At 52.2% G+C, this 17,225-nt stretch overlaps 7 protein-coding genes across 7 annotated transcripts; 3 read left to right on the top strand and 4 right to left on the bottom strand.

Annotated features, from left to right (window-relative positions):
- Positions 1-1,002: 1,002 nt before the first annotated feature.
- On the top strand, positions 1,003-2,476 carry ASPBRDRAFT_45871 (Ketol-acid reductoisomerase). Its single transcript, XM_067625502.1, has 2 exons — positions 1,003-2,225; positions 2,302-2,476. The coding sequence occupies exons 1-2, from the start codon at positions 1,048-1,050 to the stop codon at positions 2,327-2,329; spliced, it is 1,206 nt and encodes a 401-aa protein (XP_067476774.1). The 5' UTR covers positions 1,003-1,047; the 3' UTR covers positions 2,330-2,476.
- A 394-nt stretch (positions 2,477-2,870) lies between these two features.
- Positions 2,871-4,373, bottom strand: ASPBRDRAFT_130929 (tryptophan--tRNA ligase WRS1; the record flags this gene model as incomplete). The annotated part of the gene is made up of 4 exons (XM_067618274.1): positions 2,871-3,236; positions 3,301-3,625; positions 3,681-4,178; positions 4,258-4,373. 4 exons carry the CDS (start codon positions 4,371-4,373, stop codon positions 2,871-2,873), a joined length of 1,305 nt encoding a protein of 434 aa, XP_067476773.1.
- A 537-nt stretch (positions 4,374-4,910) lies between these two features.
- Positions 4,911-6,115, top strand: ASPBRDRAFT_198178 (threonine/serine dehydratase; the record flags this gene model as incomplete). The annotated part of the gene is made up of 2 exons (XM_067621181.1): positions 4,911-5,247; positions 5,319-6,115. The coding sequence occupies 2 exons, from the start codon at positions 4,911-4,913 to the stop codon at positions 6,113-6,115; spliced, it is 1,134 nt and encodes a 377-aa protein (XP_067476772.1).
- Positions 6,116-6,191: 76 nt separating this feature from the next.
- On the bottom strand, positions 6,192-9,749 carry ASPBRDRAFT_182537 (uncharacterized protein; the record flags this gene model as incomplete). Its single annotated transcript, XM_067619974.1, has 6 exons — positions 9,433-9,749; positions 8,597-9,369; positions 8,258-8,384; positions 7,972-8,221; positions 7,849-7,861; positions 6,192-7,490 (listed from the first exon to the last, which is right to left on the bottom strand). The coding sequence occupies exons 1-6, from the start codon at positions 9,701-9,703 to the stop codon at positions 6,192-6,194; spliced, it is 2,733 nt and encodes a 910-aa protein (XP_067476771.1). The 5' UTR covers positions 9,704-9,749.
- A 433-nt stretch (positions 9,750-10,182) lies between these two features.
- ASPBRDRAFT_198174 (cytochrome c oxidase subunit VIIa) lies at positions 10,183-10,745 on the top strand (the record flags this gene model as incomplete). Its single annotated transcript, XM_067621180.1, has 4 exons — positions 10,183-10,209; positions 10,311-10,353; positions 10,519-10,554; positions 10,666-10,745. 4 exons carry the CDS (start codon positions 10,183-10,185, stop codon positions 10,743-10,745), a joined length of 186 nt encoding a protein of 61 aa, XP_067476770.1.
- A 563-nt stretch (positions 10,746-11,308) lies between these two features.
- On the bottom strand, positions 11,309-12,569 carry ASPBRDRAFT_45866 (NEDD8-conjugating protein UBC12). Its single transcript, XM_067625501.1, has 4 exons — positions 12,222-12,569; positions 12,042-12,132; positions 11,655-11,944; positions 11,309-11,544 (listed from the first exon to the last, which is right to left on the bottom strand). The coding sequence occupies exons 1-4, from the start codon at positions 12,240-12,242 to the stop codon at positions 11,392-11,394; spliced, it is 555 nt and encodes a 184-aa protein (XP_067476769.1). The 5' UTR covers positions 12,243-12,569; the 3' UTR covers positions 11,309-11,391.
- A 159-nt stretch (positions 12,570-12,728) lies between these two features.
- Positions 12,729-16,270, bottom strand: chsG (chitin synthase class III). The gene is made up of 6 exons (XM_067625500.1): positions 16,037-16,270; positions 15,484-15,967; positions 15,058-15,419; positions 14,160-15,006; positions 13,263-14,092; positions 12,729-13,194 (listed from the first exon to the last, which is right to left on the bottom strand). Exons 1-6 carry the CDS (start codon positions 16,121-16,123, stop codon positions 13,057-13,059), a joined length of 2,748 nt encoding a protein of 915 aa, XP_067476768.1. The 5' UTR covers positions 16,124-16,270; the 3' UTR covers positions 12,729-13,056.
- Between the last annotated feature and the right edge of the window lie 955 nt (positions 16,271-17,225).

The raw sequence follows: 17,225 nt of genomic DNA, 5'->3' as shown, positions 1-17,225 counted from the left end.
GGTCTCCGATATGGATATTGTAGCGCTGACAGCAGTATGCATCCTATAATAGTAAGCACGGTTACATCAAGGCAAACGCGAGAATACGCATGGATTTCAAATAGAACCGCCCAATGTCAAAGAACGCGACATGAATCCTTCCGGCCAGGATAAGAGCAGAAGCTTTAAATATATGCACTTGACTATGTATAACTTTTATTTATGACAACCAAGGAGAGTGGCCATAGATATGTCGCGATGTTTGCCAAAAATCATTATGTTCTCAATGGTCGAAAGAATGGACATATACTCCGTAGTAGCGTCCAAGCCTAGAAAATATATTTTCCTCGGCGTTATTGTTGTGAGTAGTCTTGGTGTGTAGTACCAGCACGATTATGAAAAGATTGAGTAGCTATAATATCGTAAGCGTTCAAAACTACATCCCTATCTCGGCGTTCTTATTTTTAGTCATTGGATCTCTCCCAGCATACTCTATATCAATAGAATAGTGACTCAATATGCCAAGAATCTAGCTAGCTCACATTTGAAACGGGGTCATCTAGGCCTTGGAGAACCCCTTAGCGCTCATAGATACAATCTTCGGACAGCCAATTGGGTTAGAATGTCTGTATAGCTCCATCACCAGCACTGAGTCAAACAGTACGTGAGTCACCGAATTGACTTTCCCCAGACTCCATCTGGGGCATCACCAGAACTGCAACAGCGCAAGAAGCCCAAGCTGCGTATCAGGTGACTTCCCCGTAGCGAGCGGCGGTGGACTAATCCGGAAGCGGCAAGGGCCGCGCCTCACCTGATCTCCACGTCCACGGAACGCAGTGCCATTGACCAATCAAATACCCGGCAATCCGACATCGGCCGGGGAGTAGCAGTACAACTCCGGATCACGTGTCTCGCAGCAGGCCGATCTCGTCCCCAGCAACGAGTTTATAAAGTTGCAACCGCTGCTTCCCTCCTCCTCTTTCCTTTCCCACTTTTCCATCCAATTCTTTTCATTCCATTCCATCCTCTCCCCTCTCCTCTCCCTATCTCACATACCCTCTACACACAATGGCCTCCCGTGGACTTCCCCGTGCCCTCCGTCTGGCCCGCGTCTCGGCCCCCCGGTCCGTCGTGACTGCCGCCCTCCCCCGTCCCTCCCTGGCCAAGGCTGCCTCCGCTGCTCTCCCCCGTGTGACCGCCACCCCCGTCGTCCCCTCCCGCGGTGTTAAGACCATCACCTTCGCCGATGACAAGGAGACCGTCTACGAGCGTGAGGACTGGCCCCGTGAGAAGCTCCAGGAGTACTTCAAGAACGACACCCTTGCTCTCATCGGTTACGGCTCCCAGGGTCACGGTCAGGGTCTCAACCTCCGTGACCAGGGTCTGAACGTCATTGTCGGTGTCCGTAAGGATGGTGCTTCCTGGAAGGAGGCCATCCAGGACGGCTGGGTCCCCGGCAAGAACCTGTTCGATGTCACCGAGGCCGTCCAGAAGGGTACCATCGTCATGAACCTGCTCTCCGACGCCGCTCAGTCCGAGACCTGGCCCACCCTGAAGCCCCTCATCACCAAGGGCAAGACTCTTTACTTCTCCCACGGTTTCTCCCCCGTCTTCAAGGACCTCACCAAGGTCGATGTCCCCACCGACGTCGACGTCATCCTCGTCGCCCCCAAGGGTTCCGGCCGTACCGTCCGCACTCTCTTCCGTGAGGGCCGTGGTATCAACTCCTCCGTCGCCGTCTTCCAGGACGTCACCGGTAACGCCAAGGAGAAGGCCATTGCCATGGGTGTCGCCGTCGGTTCCGGCTACCTCTACGAGACCACCTTCGAGAAGGAGGTCTACTCCGACCTCTACGGTGAGCGTGGTTGCCTGATGGGCGGTATCCACGGTATGTTCCTCGCTCAGTACGAGGTCCTCCGTGAGCGCGGCCACTCCCCCTCCGAGGCCTTCAACGAGACCGTCGAGGAGGCCACCCAGTCCCTCTACCCTCTCATCGGTGCCAACGGCATGGACTGGATGTACGCCGCTTGCTCCACCACCGCCCGTCGTGGTGCCCTCGACTGGTCCAACCGCTTCAAGGACAACCTGAAGCCCCTCTTCAACGAGCTCTACGACAGCGTCCGTGATGGCTCCGAGACCAAGCGCTCGCTCGAGTACAACTCCCAGAAGGACTACCGCGAGAAGTACGAGAAGGAGATGCAGGACATCCGTGATCTCGAAATCTGGCGCGCCGGCAAGGCCGTTCGGTACGTTTTCTCCCTTTCCCATAATACTTATATCAAAAGAGAATTTCTACTAACATTATCTGCTCTTTTTTTACAGCTCCCTCCGCCCCGAGAACCAGAAATAGATATATTCATAATGTGTTATTAGCATATCCCCGGTGGGAAAAGTTACGATGTACCATGATCTAGGGAATTGTTTTTCAGTCGAGTTTCTTATTTTAACTGGGTTGTATATCGGGCCGGAATAAAATTTTCTTATTCTTTTTCTTCAATTGAGGATCACTGTCGTTGTAGAGTGGTAATTTCGGTAGTTGGGACGTAGAAAAGAGGTGGTCATGAGTCATCGACTAGGAGAATTGCAGTGAACGGGCGGCAGATCATCCGGGGCCAGATTTCCCCGCGATCCGATCTACATCGACGCTGCTTTCTGCTATTCTCATAATATATATTCTACTGCACATAGTAGCATACACTTGATTGGTGATTTTGGGAGAACGAGGGTATGATGAATACAATCTATACACAATGCAACCGAACACCAAATCTATTTATTTCAACGCTTTCATGTCTTCGCTTGGATATTAGACAACGGTATATGGATCTAAACCCAGCATCATAAACCCAATTCTGCAGCCAGCCATGCACTCCACAGTCGAGGTTCACTAGTCACGCGCTTTCCTTCTCCTTAGTGCGGATGGCAGGTGCAGGGGCCGGGACGGGGTTGGGGTTGCCCTTCCACTCCAGCTTGCGGGGCTTCATGTACGCCGCCAGCAGCTCGTCGGTGACTTCCTTTCTCTTCTCCTGGAACGCAGCAACATATTGCTGCAGCACCTCGATGGTCATCTTCTTGAGCTCGCCGGTCAGGAGTTCACCGCTCTTGTAGTTCTTGTAGATCTCTTCCAGCTTGGCGTCGTCCTCCTCGAAGTAGGTCAGGTAGATGTAGGAAACGTCGACGTCCGGGTTTCCACCCAGACGGCGGTGGTCCTCGATGCTCACTTGGCCACCGCTGAAGGCATACTTGTTGATCTTGGTCTGAATTGTGCGTGGTCAATTAGTATGTGGGGCGCCCAATCAGTTTGGGGGGTAGCACTCTTACCTTGATCTGCTTGGCAGTGTCGGTCATGAAGATGGCCGAGTTGGGATCGGAAGAGGACATCTTACCGCCTGCTCCTTGCAAGGCAGTGAGGAACTTGGAGTGGATCAAGGCGGGCTTGGGGGAGGGGAAGCGCATGCGGTGGGCGTTGTCACGGAGCAGGCGGAAGTAGGGATCCTGGTCGATACCCATGGGGATCAAGCACTGGATGTTGGCGATCTGCTGGGTGCGCTCGGTGAGGGGCTCATCCTTCCAGATCTCCGGGTACGAGGTAGCGAAGGCGGCGACACACTGAAGAGAGGGGAAGAAGATGCGGCCGATGTTGGTGCTGCAGTGTGTTAGTCTCCAAATGACATTTACAGGGAATAGGAGGATCAGCATACCTCTCGTTGAAGCCGAATGCACCACGGACTTGGTTGAAAGTAACCAGCTTTCCGAACTCCCAAGCGTTCATGAGGAAGTGGTTGCTAACATACTTCAAGTCGCTGTAGATGAAGGTCTTCTTGAGATCGAAGCCCAGGGCAATAATGTCCTTGGCGTTCTCCATGGCGAAGTGCATAGCATCCTCAAATGTCACGCTATCCTTGAACAAAGCCTTCTCGTCATCCGTAAGCATGAAGACCAAGGGGACGTCGAAAACATCCTGCAACCACTTGGTGAACTGCAGGGGGATAGTGTGACCCAGATGCAGACTGCCGGTACTGGGTCCACGACCGGTGTAGAGGAAGAAAGGCTCGCCACGCTCGTAGAGGGTCAGGATACGGTCGAAGTCACGGTGACTGAAGAACAGGCCGCGGCGGAGCCAGCGATGCGGCTTGTGTCCGGTCACTTTCTCAAAGCGCTCGAGGAGCTTGTCGTCAATGATGGAGGTGTTCCATTTCCTGGAATTCGAGGTGGTTAGTGGGTTGTTTCGTTATCGTGCGGACACAATGAGCACTTCAATGGCGGGGTAGCACATACCGACAGATGGCCTCATAGTTAATGGCGATCACCTCTCCGTTCTCGTCGCGGGCACCCTCCACGGACCAAGGATTGATATCCTGTTCTTGCGCGGTGTGCGACTGCTCCTCGGCCATGCTTGCAATCTGTTTTCGGACTGTGGAGGGGGTTTAAAAAGGAGGCGCAGCGAGGGAAAGTGAGTCAGGGAGCGACGAAATGAATCTATTCGGCTTTCTTTTGCCCCTCCTGCCCTTGCCCGATTCGGCCGCTAGTCACGTGGCGGGGAATTTGCGGCATGACAGCGCGCTAGTCCTAATTGGGCATCATTGCTATCGGAGTAAAATGACTGTCCAGCATGTGCCAGCATTCTGCAAATTAGATTCAATTCAATTAAACCTTGACCTCAGCTGGTGTCCTATAGTCAGTCCCATCTCCTTGCATTCTCTCATTGCTCGACTGCGTTGGCGCAATGCGGGGGTCCGATGGCGGAGATATACAAATACTGGTAGTATGACTCTCCCATCGCCGAGTCGGAAGCCGCTTATCAACCGGCCATTCCCCCCTCTGCCCTTTCTCCGCAGTTCTGTCATAGTACTACTCACTCACTGTAGTACTACGAAGAACTCCTCAAACTACTGGTCTGAACCAGTCAATAGACGATTGAATCTCTCAAAATGACTGACCCTTCGGTGCTCGTGCAATCTTTGACCCCTTCGGCCGTCCATGCGGCCTACTCCCTCATTCAACCCTACGTGCATCGCACGCCTCTCCTCACTTGCCAAACCCTCAACACCATTGCCTCGGCGCCGCAATCCCCAGAGGCATTGACTGGTACCCCCTATGAGGGCCAAGCTCCTGCCAATCCCAAGTTCCGCTTTTTCTTCAAATGCGAAAACTACCAACGAATAGGTGCCTTCAAGGCCCGAGGCGCCTTCCACGCTCTGTTACGACTCATCGCCGAACGGGGAAAGGAGGAAGTACAGAAACGAGGTGTTATCACACACAGCTCTGGTAGGTCATCACTCTCGCCAGGCAACTAGTTGCCATGCGGAAGAGGCCACGCAGTACTTATCTCCATGCAGGAAATCACGCTCAGGCTCTCGCTCTCGCCGCTGCCACTCTTGGTGTTCCCGCCTACATCATCATGCCCAGTATTAGTACACCTTCCAAGATCGCCGGGACCAAGTCCCACGGTGCAGAGGTCGTTTTCAGTGGGTCCACGAGCGTCGAGCGCGAGGCCGTCGTTGCGGATGTGCAGGCCAAGACCGGTGCCATTTTCATCCACCCCTATGATGACGCCAATATCATCTGCGGCCAGGGTACTACGGCCATCGAACTTGAGGAACAGTACCGCGAGCTGCTGGCTGAGAAGCCCCACCTGAGCATCCGCCAAGGTTCTGAGGCTCTCGACGCTGTCTTCACGCCCATCGGTGGCGGCGGTCTCAATTCCGGTGTTGCAACCTTCTTCTCGGACAAATCGACCAAAGTGTTTGGTGCGGAGCCCAGTTTCGAGGGTGCAGACGATTGCCGGCGCGGACTGGAGGCCGGGGAGAGGGTTCCGGCAGTGTCAACACTAACCATCGCGGACGGGTTGCGGACACCGGTGGGCTTGTTGAACTGGGAGGTGATTTCGAACCGGGACAAGATCGCTGGCGTATTTGCTGTGACGGAGGAGCAGATCAAGGCGACAATGCGTCTGGTTCTGGAACGCATGAAGGTCGTAGTAGAGCCCAGCAGCGTGGTTGGTTTGGCCGTTTGCCTGTATAACGAGGAGTTCCGACGACTGGTCGAAAAGGAGGCTCCTGAGGGTTGGGATGTGGGCATCGTGTTCAGCGGCGGAAACACCACGGTTGAGGCCATTGGAAAGCTGTTCAGCTAAGAAAGCGTTTGGAATCTGCTTGAGGCCACTGTCTCAATCACGTCTGTACAGTGTACATAGCTAGATGAGAAATGCATCAATCAATGCCGACCCCATGTCCACCTATGCGAAAGGCGAATTTGCCGCCATGATGTTGGTTCAATCCCTCCAGAACTCGACGAGGCCATTCTTCACGTCTCCACTCATTTACCCATCCGGAGAACCTTCCGCGAGTGACAACTTCTTGTCGACGAGACGCACCGCGCTGCGCATTTTGCGCAGTCATGGTAGGCGGAAAGGGACGAACTGCATCCCGCTGAACAACAACTCGCAAAGTAGGGAATCTACCCCAAGGAGCGGGAAGAGCAGGCCCAAAAGAAGGCGCCTTTGGCACAGAAGGACCTGGGGTATACAAGTCGTACGGTCCTGATGGCGTATACGCTGGGTTACCAGAACCACGAGCACCCGGAAACCTTCCCTGAACAGTGGTGGTGTAAACCACCATACAACCTAAGAGTTGCTGTAATCGTTTCAGTTCCGCTACAAAGGCGGCATAGAGATCAGATAGCTGGAACCGTTGCTTCTGAGTACGCTCATGCTCCGGGTTAGCATCGACCCGCCCAATATCTTCGACTCGGGCGATTTCGTCCTGCAATTTATCTTGCCAGAGAAAAGCACTGGCACTGTCAAGGTAGATAGTATGCACCGGTCGGGTGGAGGACAAATGGCGAGTTAGGTTAAGAATATACGCATCCAGGTGTTGAAGTGTAGCAAGGAGAGCAGATGATGATTGTGGACGGAAGACGTGGACATGTTGCAGGCTGCTGACAAGCATGTCTTCGATAGCCTTATTGTCAGCTTCAAATAATGTTCCAGATGCTTCCTGAGCTGTAGTGTCAATTCTGGACAGGACAATCCCTCTCAGCACTGTTCTAAGCCGCTCAGCATCAAATCGGCCGTCCGTGTCAATGAATATCACTGCCGATTCATGCCCATCGAGCGGGATGCCACTAAATACAGACGGCAAGATGGCAATTGCGGCGAGATAGTACATGAGATGCGTCTTCCCAGCTGCAGACAGCTTGCTCGAGATTTCCAGGACTGGTTCTGTGCGGTTGAATATCACCATCGGCAAACTATGCATGCCTGCATGCTCATCGTTGATATGTTCTTCTTGGGCTGGGAGCTCGCCCTCAGAATCATGCACATCTGCTCCCTGAGCATCCCCGGAGTGGTCTTGTGGCACATGCAATTCCTGATGCATGTCCTGCGCAGCATGCGCGGGAGTTGTGAAAACGTCCAGAAGATCATCAAGCACTTGGACACCCAGTCGGGGCCTCAAGGCGTCATTGCTAGCAATTCCATGAGATAAGTTTCTTAGGTCATGCAGAAGCTTCTCACATTAGCAGCAATTCCAGAGATGATTTCCAGGGCATTATGCACGATAAGCAACAATGATAAGACGCAGGATCATGCAGTAAACTAAAACACCGACCCATACATACCTCGTCGAGTCTCTCCTCATGAACCTCCCCAAGAAGGTCTCCCCCAATGTTAGCAGCCATTTGACACAAAGTAAAACCCACAAATGTGACAAGGCTACATTGTCCGGTGAGATAGGGTATAAGTAGTGGCTGACTCCAAACCCATCTAGGAGTTGATAGAATCTAGTCAAAACCACCGCGGGCTGACCCGTTGCGACGATAACTGACTGACTGACTGGTAGTTAAGGATGGATCGCGGCGCCGGCGAACGCGAACGCTTCCGCTCCATCCACTTTTCTTCCTTCCCTCCAGCACCACCTGTCTTGCTCGTCATTGTTCCCAGCTGCACATGAACTCCTCAGATCACCTTACTTAGGGTCCTTTACTCAGAACTATAATAAGTGAAATTCATCACCATGGCTCCTCTTGTTCCCGTTTTCTCCGCCGAGACCCTTCCAGAGCACGTCAATATCGTCACCAAGAACTTCCAAGAGAAGCGTCGCAAAGGCGGCCCTGTCGAGCTGGAGAAATGCAAGCTGATGGAGATGGTTCAATACTCCTGCAATCCTCCGCAAGAGGGGATTCCTAAACCCGGCGTGGTGAATTGTAAGCCCATTGTGAGGCTGTTTCGGCGGTAAGTAACCTTTTCGTGAGGGGGGAAGTTCAAATCAATGCTGACAGTTACTTCGTGTTAGATGCGCGGGCGGATTGACGGTGGAAACAACTGCTTGGGAGCCGATCAGGATAGCGAAAGAAGAAGAGGAGCGTAAACGCGCTGCGCAGAGCAGCTCCTTGGCATGATGGAGCTCTTCATTCTGCATTCGATTATAATGCATGGCAAGGAGTTGGTTTGGCGTTCAATCTACTGATATTCACAATGGCAGTTAAAACTATGTGATTAACCAATTGAGTTGCATTATTTGACATCCTGCTCCATGGGTATCTTCTCGGTTATGCTACGATGAAAAAGCTGAACGCCTGACGCCTCTGTCTATCCTCCACCTCATGATGCATTCACCCAGCTATCCACCCTCGACATGTCGGGCGTATCCTTTGCACCTGATAGCTTGTTTTCTTCCGACCGGCGACTCCCAGATGTAGGCGCCCGTCGCCACAAGTCCCTCTCGCAATTGATGATAGGAGGCAGCTCTATGTTCAATCCCAGCTTCGAGCGGGATGGTTTGACCTCTGTATCTGCACCAGCTCCCGAGTCGATCTCCATGGGGCCAGCAGAACCTGGGGTCGCCGCAGGCTTCTGTATCTTCTTTGCGAGTGCTCTAACCGTCTTCTCGAACATTCCGTCCATGCTCTCTGCTCGTCGTCCCCATTGCTTCTTATCCCGGACCGATGAGCCAGAGTTGTTGTCTTTGAATGCCGCACGGGCCAGTTTGCGCAACGCCTCCTCGCCATGCCGCCCATCCTCCGTCGCTCGCTCTCGAATGATGCGCGGGTCTTGCTCTCGTTCCGTGAAAACCGGTGTGTGACGATACGTGTGTTTACTGGGGAAGTCGGGGAAATGTTTCGGAATATGAGCGTTGTGAACGCGATCGTCTTCGCCGCTGAGCTGCGGTCCCAATGACGGCAAAGTCTTGAACGAGTCTTCTTCCGGCGGAGGGCTTGGTAAAAGGGTCGGGATAGGTTCGATGTTCGGATGGCGTTTCACGTGCGGAAGGAGGTCGCCGACGGGCACGGACTGTCTTTTCAAGGCGTATTCGAAATCTTGGGGGATGGGTTGTATGCGCCGGCTGGAAAGCATCGCTTGGCGCACATATGAGGCGAATCTCAGCAGATCTAGTGACCAAATCCATCAATATCATGAGCGTTTCCTTCTGAGACCTAGGTATCCCAACGTACATTCCTCCGTTACCCTGCGAAAGGCGTCCAGCGCTGCAGGGTCGGCGATATCAAATCCGCATTCTTGTAGATACTGTCCAATAGACCGGTTGAGGACATGGTCGATGCAGGCCTCGTCGACAATGGCGGGTTCCGGCAACGCTGGGGCGACCGGACTCTGTAGCCGATGATGATGGTGATAGGGGCGTTTCGTTCGTTTTACATCGGGAGCATCTGGACCTTCTGGTAAGGAGGAGGAGGATCGTTTGAGAGTGGGTTCCGAGGAGACCATGGCGCCGGTGGTCTTGATGGATGGATGGGGAGAGATCCAGAAACGGCGCCAAACACAAGAACCGCGTGAGGTCACGTGTATGCTGCCTCAGGCAGCGCATACCTACAGCCCAGTCACTCAGCTTCAAATGCTCAACCATGATCCGATTATATAGAAATACCATAGCAATATCTATTAAAATCATATTATAAAACGTATTCCTATCGTTAGACCCGCTCGTAAAACGCGTTATCTCCGTACAATCGACGAACCGTTCGCAGCAGCAGCCCACCTTCAAAGTCAGGCCACTCACAGCCGTCGCTTACTACTCGCCGGCCCGGAAAGCTTCACCTCGACTTTCACTCTCGACATCACCGCTCGCTTTCCCTCTCCTCTCCTCTCTCTCTCCGCACCCCCCACCATAACCCCAGCAGGTCAATTCTTGCGCGAATCTCCTCTACCCGTTCCTCAGATCCATCTGAAGACATCAATACTTCACAATGGCCTCCGTTTCTCCCATCACCGGCGTACGTCCACCCTTCTCCCACCCTACCCACCCGGGCTCTCAACCACAGCCCCATGAACCCCCAATTTGGAAACCCAACAAACTAACATCTTCGCACTTCAGATGCTCCGCCGCACCCTGGTCCTTGACCTGAGCACCGCTTTCGGTGAGTCCGCCTACGAGCCCCGCGCTTCCATTGATCCGAGACGAGATATCTTCATATGATTCCTCCTACCCATATATCCGACTTGCACAGCAATATCCTACCGACATCCCCTCCGCGCGCAAACTAGCAAACCGACCTAGACCAATTGACTGACTGGCTTCGCAGGTTTCGGTACCACTTTCGGCTACCTCTGGTGGTACGGTACGTATACAATAGAGCCTCACTCAATTTCCTCCTTCCCTTAACATTCTACGAGGCAATTAGCCCGATCCCAAGAGGTAGCAGTCACTGACAAAACCACCAACTATACAGGCTTCCACCTTCCCCGCGTCCGCGCCCGTGACAACTACTACACCCGCCTCGAGGCCGAGCGCGCTGCTGCCCAGCAGTAAATTCGCATCCGCAATGCATTCGACTTAGCGCGTTGATTGGGGCCCAATGTACCCTGTTATGCCGGATGGAACCGGGATGCGTCAGCTAGGTGATTTGGGGATGTTGTAGCTGACAGGATGTGTGATTGATATTCTTTTTTGTTGTTGTCTGGTATATATGGCGTGGGTTGGGTATCAGTCGATGATGGTGCGGGTCGAGTGTATGTGTTTGCGTGTGCGTGCGCGTGTGTGGAATTGAAACAATAGAAGGGAAGAGAGAAGTGAAAGAAATAACGTTCCTCGATTACTTGTTGGATGTGTGCTTTAGGTCTGTTGTATATACGCTTGTACTCATACATGCGGTTGTTTTGAGATTATGTCGGTTGGTCTGGTGTTCCTCCCTAGGGATCCGTAGTGTTCTGTAGCTTGTCGTGAGGGTCAATATTGTCTCTATATTGACTGATTGCAATCCATAAAAATGTGTTCATTTCTTTCATAAGCAGGGAATCTATCCAGTCGCTAATTAATCCAAAGTGGAAATGTAGGCCATGCACGTAAAACTCCCCTAATCAACACAACACACAAACACACACTGCATCCTCCACCATTATACCCCATGCCCCATCAGGCCAAAAAAAAGAGTAACCTTACAACGCAGGCCAAACTTTCACCGCATAACCCGCTCATACTGTATCCCCCGAACACTACCACCACCCATGGATGTCCGGACATTGCGCTTGAACGCTTCCCGGTTCTGTCTCAGATCATCGGCGGCCTCCTTGTTCAGCGGATCGGAAGCATTCGGCTCCAGGAAGAGGAACTAAACCAAGGAGATATATGTATTAGCAAGACACCCTCCAAAACCCCAGACCCTCGCCCCCTCCACAAAGCAACAAGAGGGGGGGGAAAACCGAAGGGACAAACGCATACCTGCATGCCCACAATAACAGCATTCAAGTTCAACACAGGCTTCCAATCCTCCCTCAGAATATTCAAGCACACATTTCCCTCGAGATCGATATTCGGATGGTAAATCTTCTGCGTACACTTGACCTTCGGCGGGTCATGCGGGAAGTTCTGATTAACCGTGAAGTTGAAGTGGAATGCGCCACCCTTGTACATGCCCTCATCCGGCTCGATAGTCAAGGTGAAGTTCAGGATGTCGTCGGGATTGGGGAAGGACATTTTCATTGTACTTCCCAGGGTCAGCTCTTGCAGGTCTGTCTCGCGATAACATGGTTAGTTAGTTAAATATTCTGGTATATGAGAGCATGGGGTATGGGTTTAAGAGGGGGAGAGAGAGAGGTAGGGACAGACCTCGTTGCACGCGCAGCTGGGCGGCGGTGACCTTCTTCTTCTTTTTACCGGCAGCTCCTTCGGCATTTTCAGCTTGCTGCTGCTGTTGTTTCTGTTTGGTTGAGGGTAGAAGTGTTAGTGAGGAGGAGGGAGAGGGAAACGTATGGGTTGATAGGAAGATGGGAGTCAGTCGCAACGTACCATCGACCATATCTTCAACATCGTGGCTAATCTTTTGCGGGCACGCGATCACTTGTATGTGATTTTGGCAGGATATAGTGTCGTGCAGAGATTCGAGCCCGTAGAGATTGTCGTCTGGAATTGTTACTTCCAGATTCCTAGCGGTGTTGAGTGGGCGGAAGAGGGGAGGAAAGGCTGCGGGGTCCTTTCGTTGGTCGGTAGGACTATTCTCCACTTCAGCGTAGAGGAGAGGGTGACAAGATAGGAGGAGCCAGTCCTTTTATCTCAGTGTAGAAAGGTGGCAGACAGCGACAGTGGGTAAGTAGGTGTATTATTGCGTGCAGAAAGGCACAAGAGTGATTATCAGACAAGAGGTAATAGCCGGACTGCCGCAGAGAGCGGGCGGCGGCCTGACGCCATGGGCCATCCATTGCACCACCGCCTTGCCCATCCCAGTTGCCACTCAACATACGTTACGGCATTTACCTTTCTATCATCCTATAATTCATTGTATGGTCATACAACCCCAGGGTTATTCTGATGGCTTCATATTGAACATTATCTGTGGGAACCCCCGTGTCAAACAGTCAACCGATCGCCTTCCACGCCCATGAATACATCCCATTTCTAATGCGCTAAGAGTCTACAAAACATTGTCGTGCCTGCAGTCCCTATGAAATGTGCAAATCCAACCTGAAACAAAACACGGCCGAACCTGGGAAACAAAGAATAAACATCGTATGTAGAATACAAAATTGCGACAAAAATGTGCCAAGAATAACTCCACGAGGCCTCTTCCAGCCATGAGCAAAGCGCCTCTCGTTGCCAACTTTTCTTTCATTATGCTGCACACCTTCTAGCGGCGGGCGAAGCAACACATCACACCGGTCTTACCCAGGAACCAGCAAGCTCCGATGAAGCGGAAAAGTGCGACCACGGCGTTTGACCACAGTAGAGCCTGGAAGAAACGTGACGTACGATCGGTAGCAGAGTTCTGGGCCAAACCGTTAGTATTGTCATTTCGAGTATCGGGACTATGTCAGATGTCGGGGATGTACGTACCGTGAAGCCAAACTTATCCACACCGTCGCTGGTGATACAGACGGCCAAAAGCGCGTTACTAAAGATCCAGAATGTCACGAGTCTCGTACGGAAGCTCTTGTACGAGTCATCCAAACTCTTCTCCTCCTTCTCGACTGGAGCCACATATGGTGTTAAAGCACGCTTCACCGTAGCTTCAAACTGGCTGTCAATATCGGCTTGGGGCTTGTCGATTTCCTCAATGACGGTTTCCTTGCCACCTTCCTTGGTCGTCTTCGCGGAGGGGAGAGCATCCGCCTTGTCAGAACCCTTGGTACCCCAGGACACATCGTGCCAGTTGCTGAAGGCATACACGTTGAGGATGTTGATGTAAGAAGACTGCACAGCCATGTACTGAGGGAACGAGGTGAACATATGCCACGGGTCCATGTACATGAACGAGGCCACGAAGTAGAGACCGAAAGTGGCAGCAAGCGCAATGATAATAATACCAGCGCCAGTCGACCCGAAGAATGAACCAAGGAACGCACCAACACCGTGCGTGGTATCAAAGTCCATCGGAGCACTGCCGCTAAAAGCGCGGACTACCAGGTAGAGTGCATCGACGACAACGTAGAGCTGAATGATACCGAAGACGACGAAGGATGCGAGGTACGAGAAACGGGAACCTTTCGGGCGGTTACCCAAAGCAAGAATGAACTGCAGGAGCAGGAAACCGAGGTAGGCATATTTGACGATTGTGTTGACAATGGGAGTTGCCGTTTTGCCAAAAGGGAAACCCGTGTGACCGTTGCTAGCGCTAGGAGTACCGACCAGGTCCATGATGACCGACGTTGTAAGCCAGTAGGATGCTAATTGCCAAAAGTCAGTAAAAGTGCTCGAATCCATGCAAGCATCGCATAAAACCATTAGACGTACCCAAAGAGAACCATGTAAGAATAGTCGAGAAAGTGTTGTACAGCATCTGGATGTGAAGGAAGAACATGCGGATGATGTTGTGGCCACTCTTATACATCCGTCCAAAGTGCATGAGCGAATAGATACCGGCTGCGAAGGATCCGTTCAACCAACGACGACGCTGCGAGATGAACTCAGCAGCTCCTTCGGGCACGTCGGTTTCACCCTTGGAAGCCTTGACATATGACAAATGCCACTTTGAACCAGCCTTAGCAACCAGCTCAAAACACAAGATACGGTCCTCGGCCAAGAACATGTTTTTCTTGAAAATGTTCATTCCCTCAATACCCTTCTTACCCAACTGTTTGGAGAGTGTGTGATCACCGTGGAAATACTGCTCCAGTGGGCGTCCCATGATTGCACGGAATCGGTATGCTGAGAAAGCACCAGGCAACACACTGACATAGCCGAAGGAACTCTCCAACGGCTTGTCAAGAATGTTACTGATTTTATATTCGAAGTTCTGGGCTGCAACGAGAGGGTTGACTAGGTTTCTCCAACCCTTACCCAACATGGCGTGAATTTCACCACAGGCGCCTCCGAGGTCCTTGTCGTTGTAGAAGGCCTCCCACAGGGCCAAGAGTGACTTGTGTCCAGGCTTGGTACCAGCATCGAGAAGAATGCAGACCTCGGGGTTCAGAATACGGCCGAAAGCGTTGAAAAGCCATCTATGCGAGTTGATCTTTTTGCTGTTCTTCTGCTTCAAACAGAACATCATCTGGACGGGAGGAAGGGTGCTGGGGCCGTCATCCGTTGGGCGAATGAGCTGCTGGTTGGGGGTAACGGATAATTGCGTCGTGTATTCGAACTATCTGCTGTTAGCACATTCCACATACGTATATGCTGGGGCCGAACATACGATGTGGGCGACGGTTTCCTTTCCATCAACATCACGCTTCATGACGCCATCCTGGTAAATACCAACGGTGGCCAAAACATCCAGCACATCCTTGTCACAGGGATCGATACCATCAAACACCAAGCAGACTACAATCTTCTGCCAGGCTGGCCCACCCTTGTTCCAGAACTCAGACTTCTTCAAATTCACAATGTCACGAATGTTTTGCATGACACCATGCAGAGTACGGGCTGTAAGGGTCTTGTCTTCGTTGTAATATGTGATAGCAATCAACAGCTCGGTATGTCTGTTGTACATGGCAGGACGAAGGTTATAGCCATTATGAAGGGTAAACTCATTAGGATCACATGTCGCCGCGGTGTCTATAGCAGGGCAATTCTCCGTTAGTTCCGATATGCTGCATGATCTGGCCGTGCGGTAACTTACATCGCATATGTGTAAATTCTTCGCTTCCGCCCTCCAGATCGTTTCTATACTTTGCCTGAATAGCATTTTGGATCGCACTGGGCACCGGATAGTCGACACTCAGGACTGAGCCCTGCACAAGCTTGACCTTTCTGGTGGCGTAACGGCGCAGATTTCCTCCACCGCCACCACCAACTGCACCTCCAGGGGCCTGTCTCTGGCGCCACGCCTCTGTTGACGAAGTTTCGCTACGAGCATAGGGCGAAGCAACGCGTCCGGGGACACCAAAGGCCGTCGCGGGGTTCTCTCCCGACTGTGCAGAGTAAACAGAGCCACCCGCACTGTAGGGATCATGATAGCCCGCATCGGGAGCGTATGTCTCGGTCAAACTGTATCCAGAGGTGGGCCGAGCAGGGGACAAATTGCGCTGCTGAGGGTCATCGAAGGGACCTGTGAATGGGCCCTGTTGGCTTGATAGCAGTCCTCTGGACGCTTCTTCTTCATACTGGAAATCATCCAAATGCCCATGTTAGTTGATTATTTTGCTTCGGCGCGATATAGAATGCAGACTTACGTTGTTGCCGCTTGGCACGTCCTGAAGCCGGTGACCACCATCATCGTAGCCGGGAGGCGAGTGATTACCAGTGCCTTGGTAGGCCATGGTTGATGGACGATATTAAAGTCGTAATATGTTTGAATCGAATTTGGACGCTCAAGCAAAGCCCCGTGGGAACAGAATGCAAGGATGGCGCAAGAAGCAATGAGAACGGGGGGGTATCAGGGAAACAAGGAGCAAGGAGTGCACCGACTGGGGAAGTCAGACAACGGCGCGAGTAAATAAAGCGGGCAACCACACCAAGCGGAGGTAAGAGACAAACAAGCACTCAGATGGCCGCGGATGCGCAGGAGGGAAGAAACGAGCGAAGGGGGAGACGAACAGCTGAAAGAGAAATAAACTGGTCGAGGGGCGCGAGCAACAGCAGGAACGTGGAAAAGCCACCAGGGCTGAGCAGAGGTGCCTTGCGATCGCAGGTGATGGAGAGGAAGACGCTCGGGAAGCCCGTCTGACCGTGGCGGACAAGAGGAGGGTTGGGTGAAAGGGTTCCCAAAACAAAGCTGGGAGGGGCAGGAGATGAGAAGGGAAAGAAAGAGGAAGAAGAGAAGTGAGACTGGAGCGGGATGGGATGGACGAGCGAGAAGGTCTCAGGATAGAAAAAGGCTAAAAAAGAAAAATAGAAAAAAAAAATAAGGAAGCGAAGGGGAAAAATGGGAAATAAGGCCCAGAAAGGTGTGAAGAGCTGAGAAGAGACAGCTTTCCTTTCAACCAGGCGGTTTTTTTGGGTTGGCAGCGTTCGAGACGGGGGCAGCCTTGGGGGGGTGTGGGTAATTGGATTCCTAACCAAAAGGCTGGATACAAGTGAGATCTCCCTGCGATCACGGCGGATACCGATGATGGATGCTGGCCTACACTAGTCGCTCCAATCCTAATACTTGTCACTTGTGTCTTATGTCTTACTTGCTGTCCTTTGATCTACAACCTGAAAAGTGAAGATGAAAGAGTAGTCCTAATTAACCAACAAGTTTTTATCCAGTTCATTCAGCATGAAAAAGAAATCCAGACACGCCTTGTTGGGGGGGGAATGGATTGCTGGGCTGTTTGACAATTTCCTCTTTGGTATCCCCTCATATTTCTTCTTTTGACCGCAAGGTTGGGCAAGCTATTGCCCACGGATCGTCTCCTGCATCATATTCTTCCATCTTCC

This window comes from Aspergillus brasiliensis, assembly GCF_001889945.1.
Source record: "Aspergillus brasiliensis CBS 101740 unplaced genomic scaffold ASPBRscaffold_10, whole genome shotgun sequence".
NCBI lineage: Eukaryota > Fungi > Ascomycota > Eurotiomycetes > Eurotiales > Aspergillaceae > Aspergillus > Aspergillus brasiliensis.
Note: the sequence above shows the minus strand (reverse complement) of the source record. Positions and strands in the feature narration are given on the sequence as shown.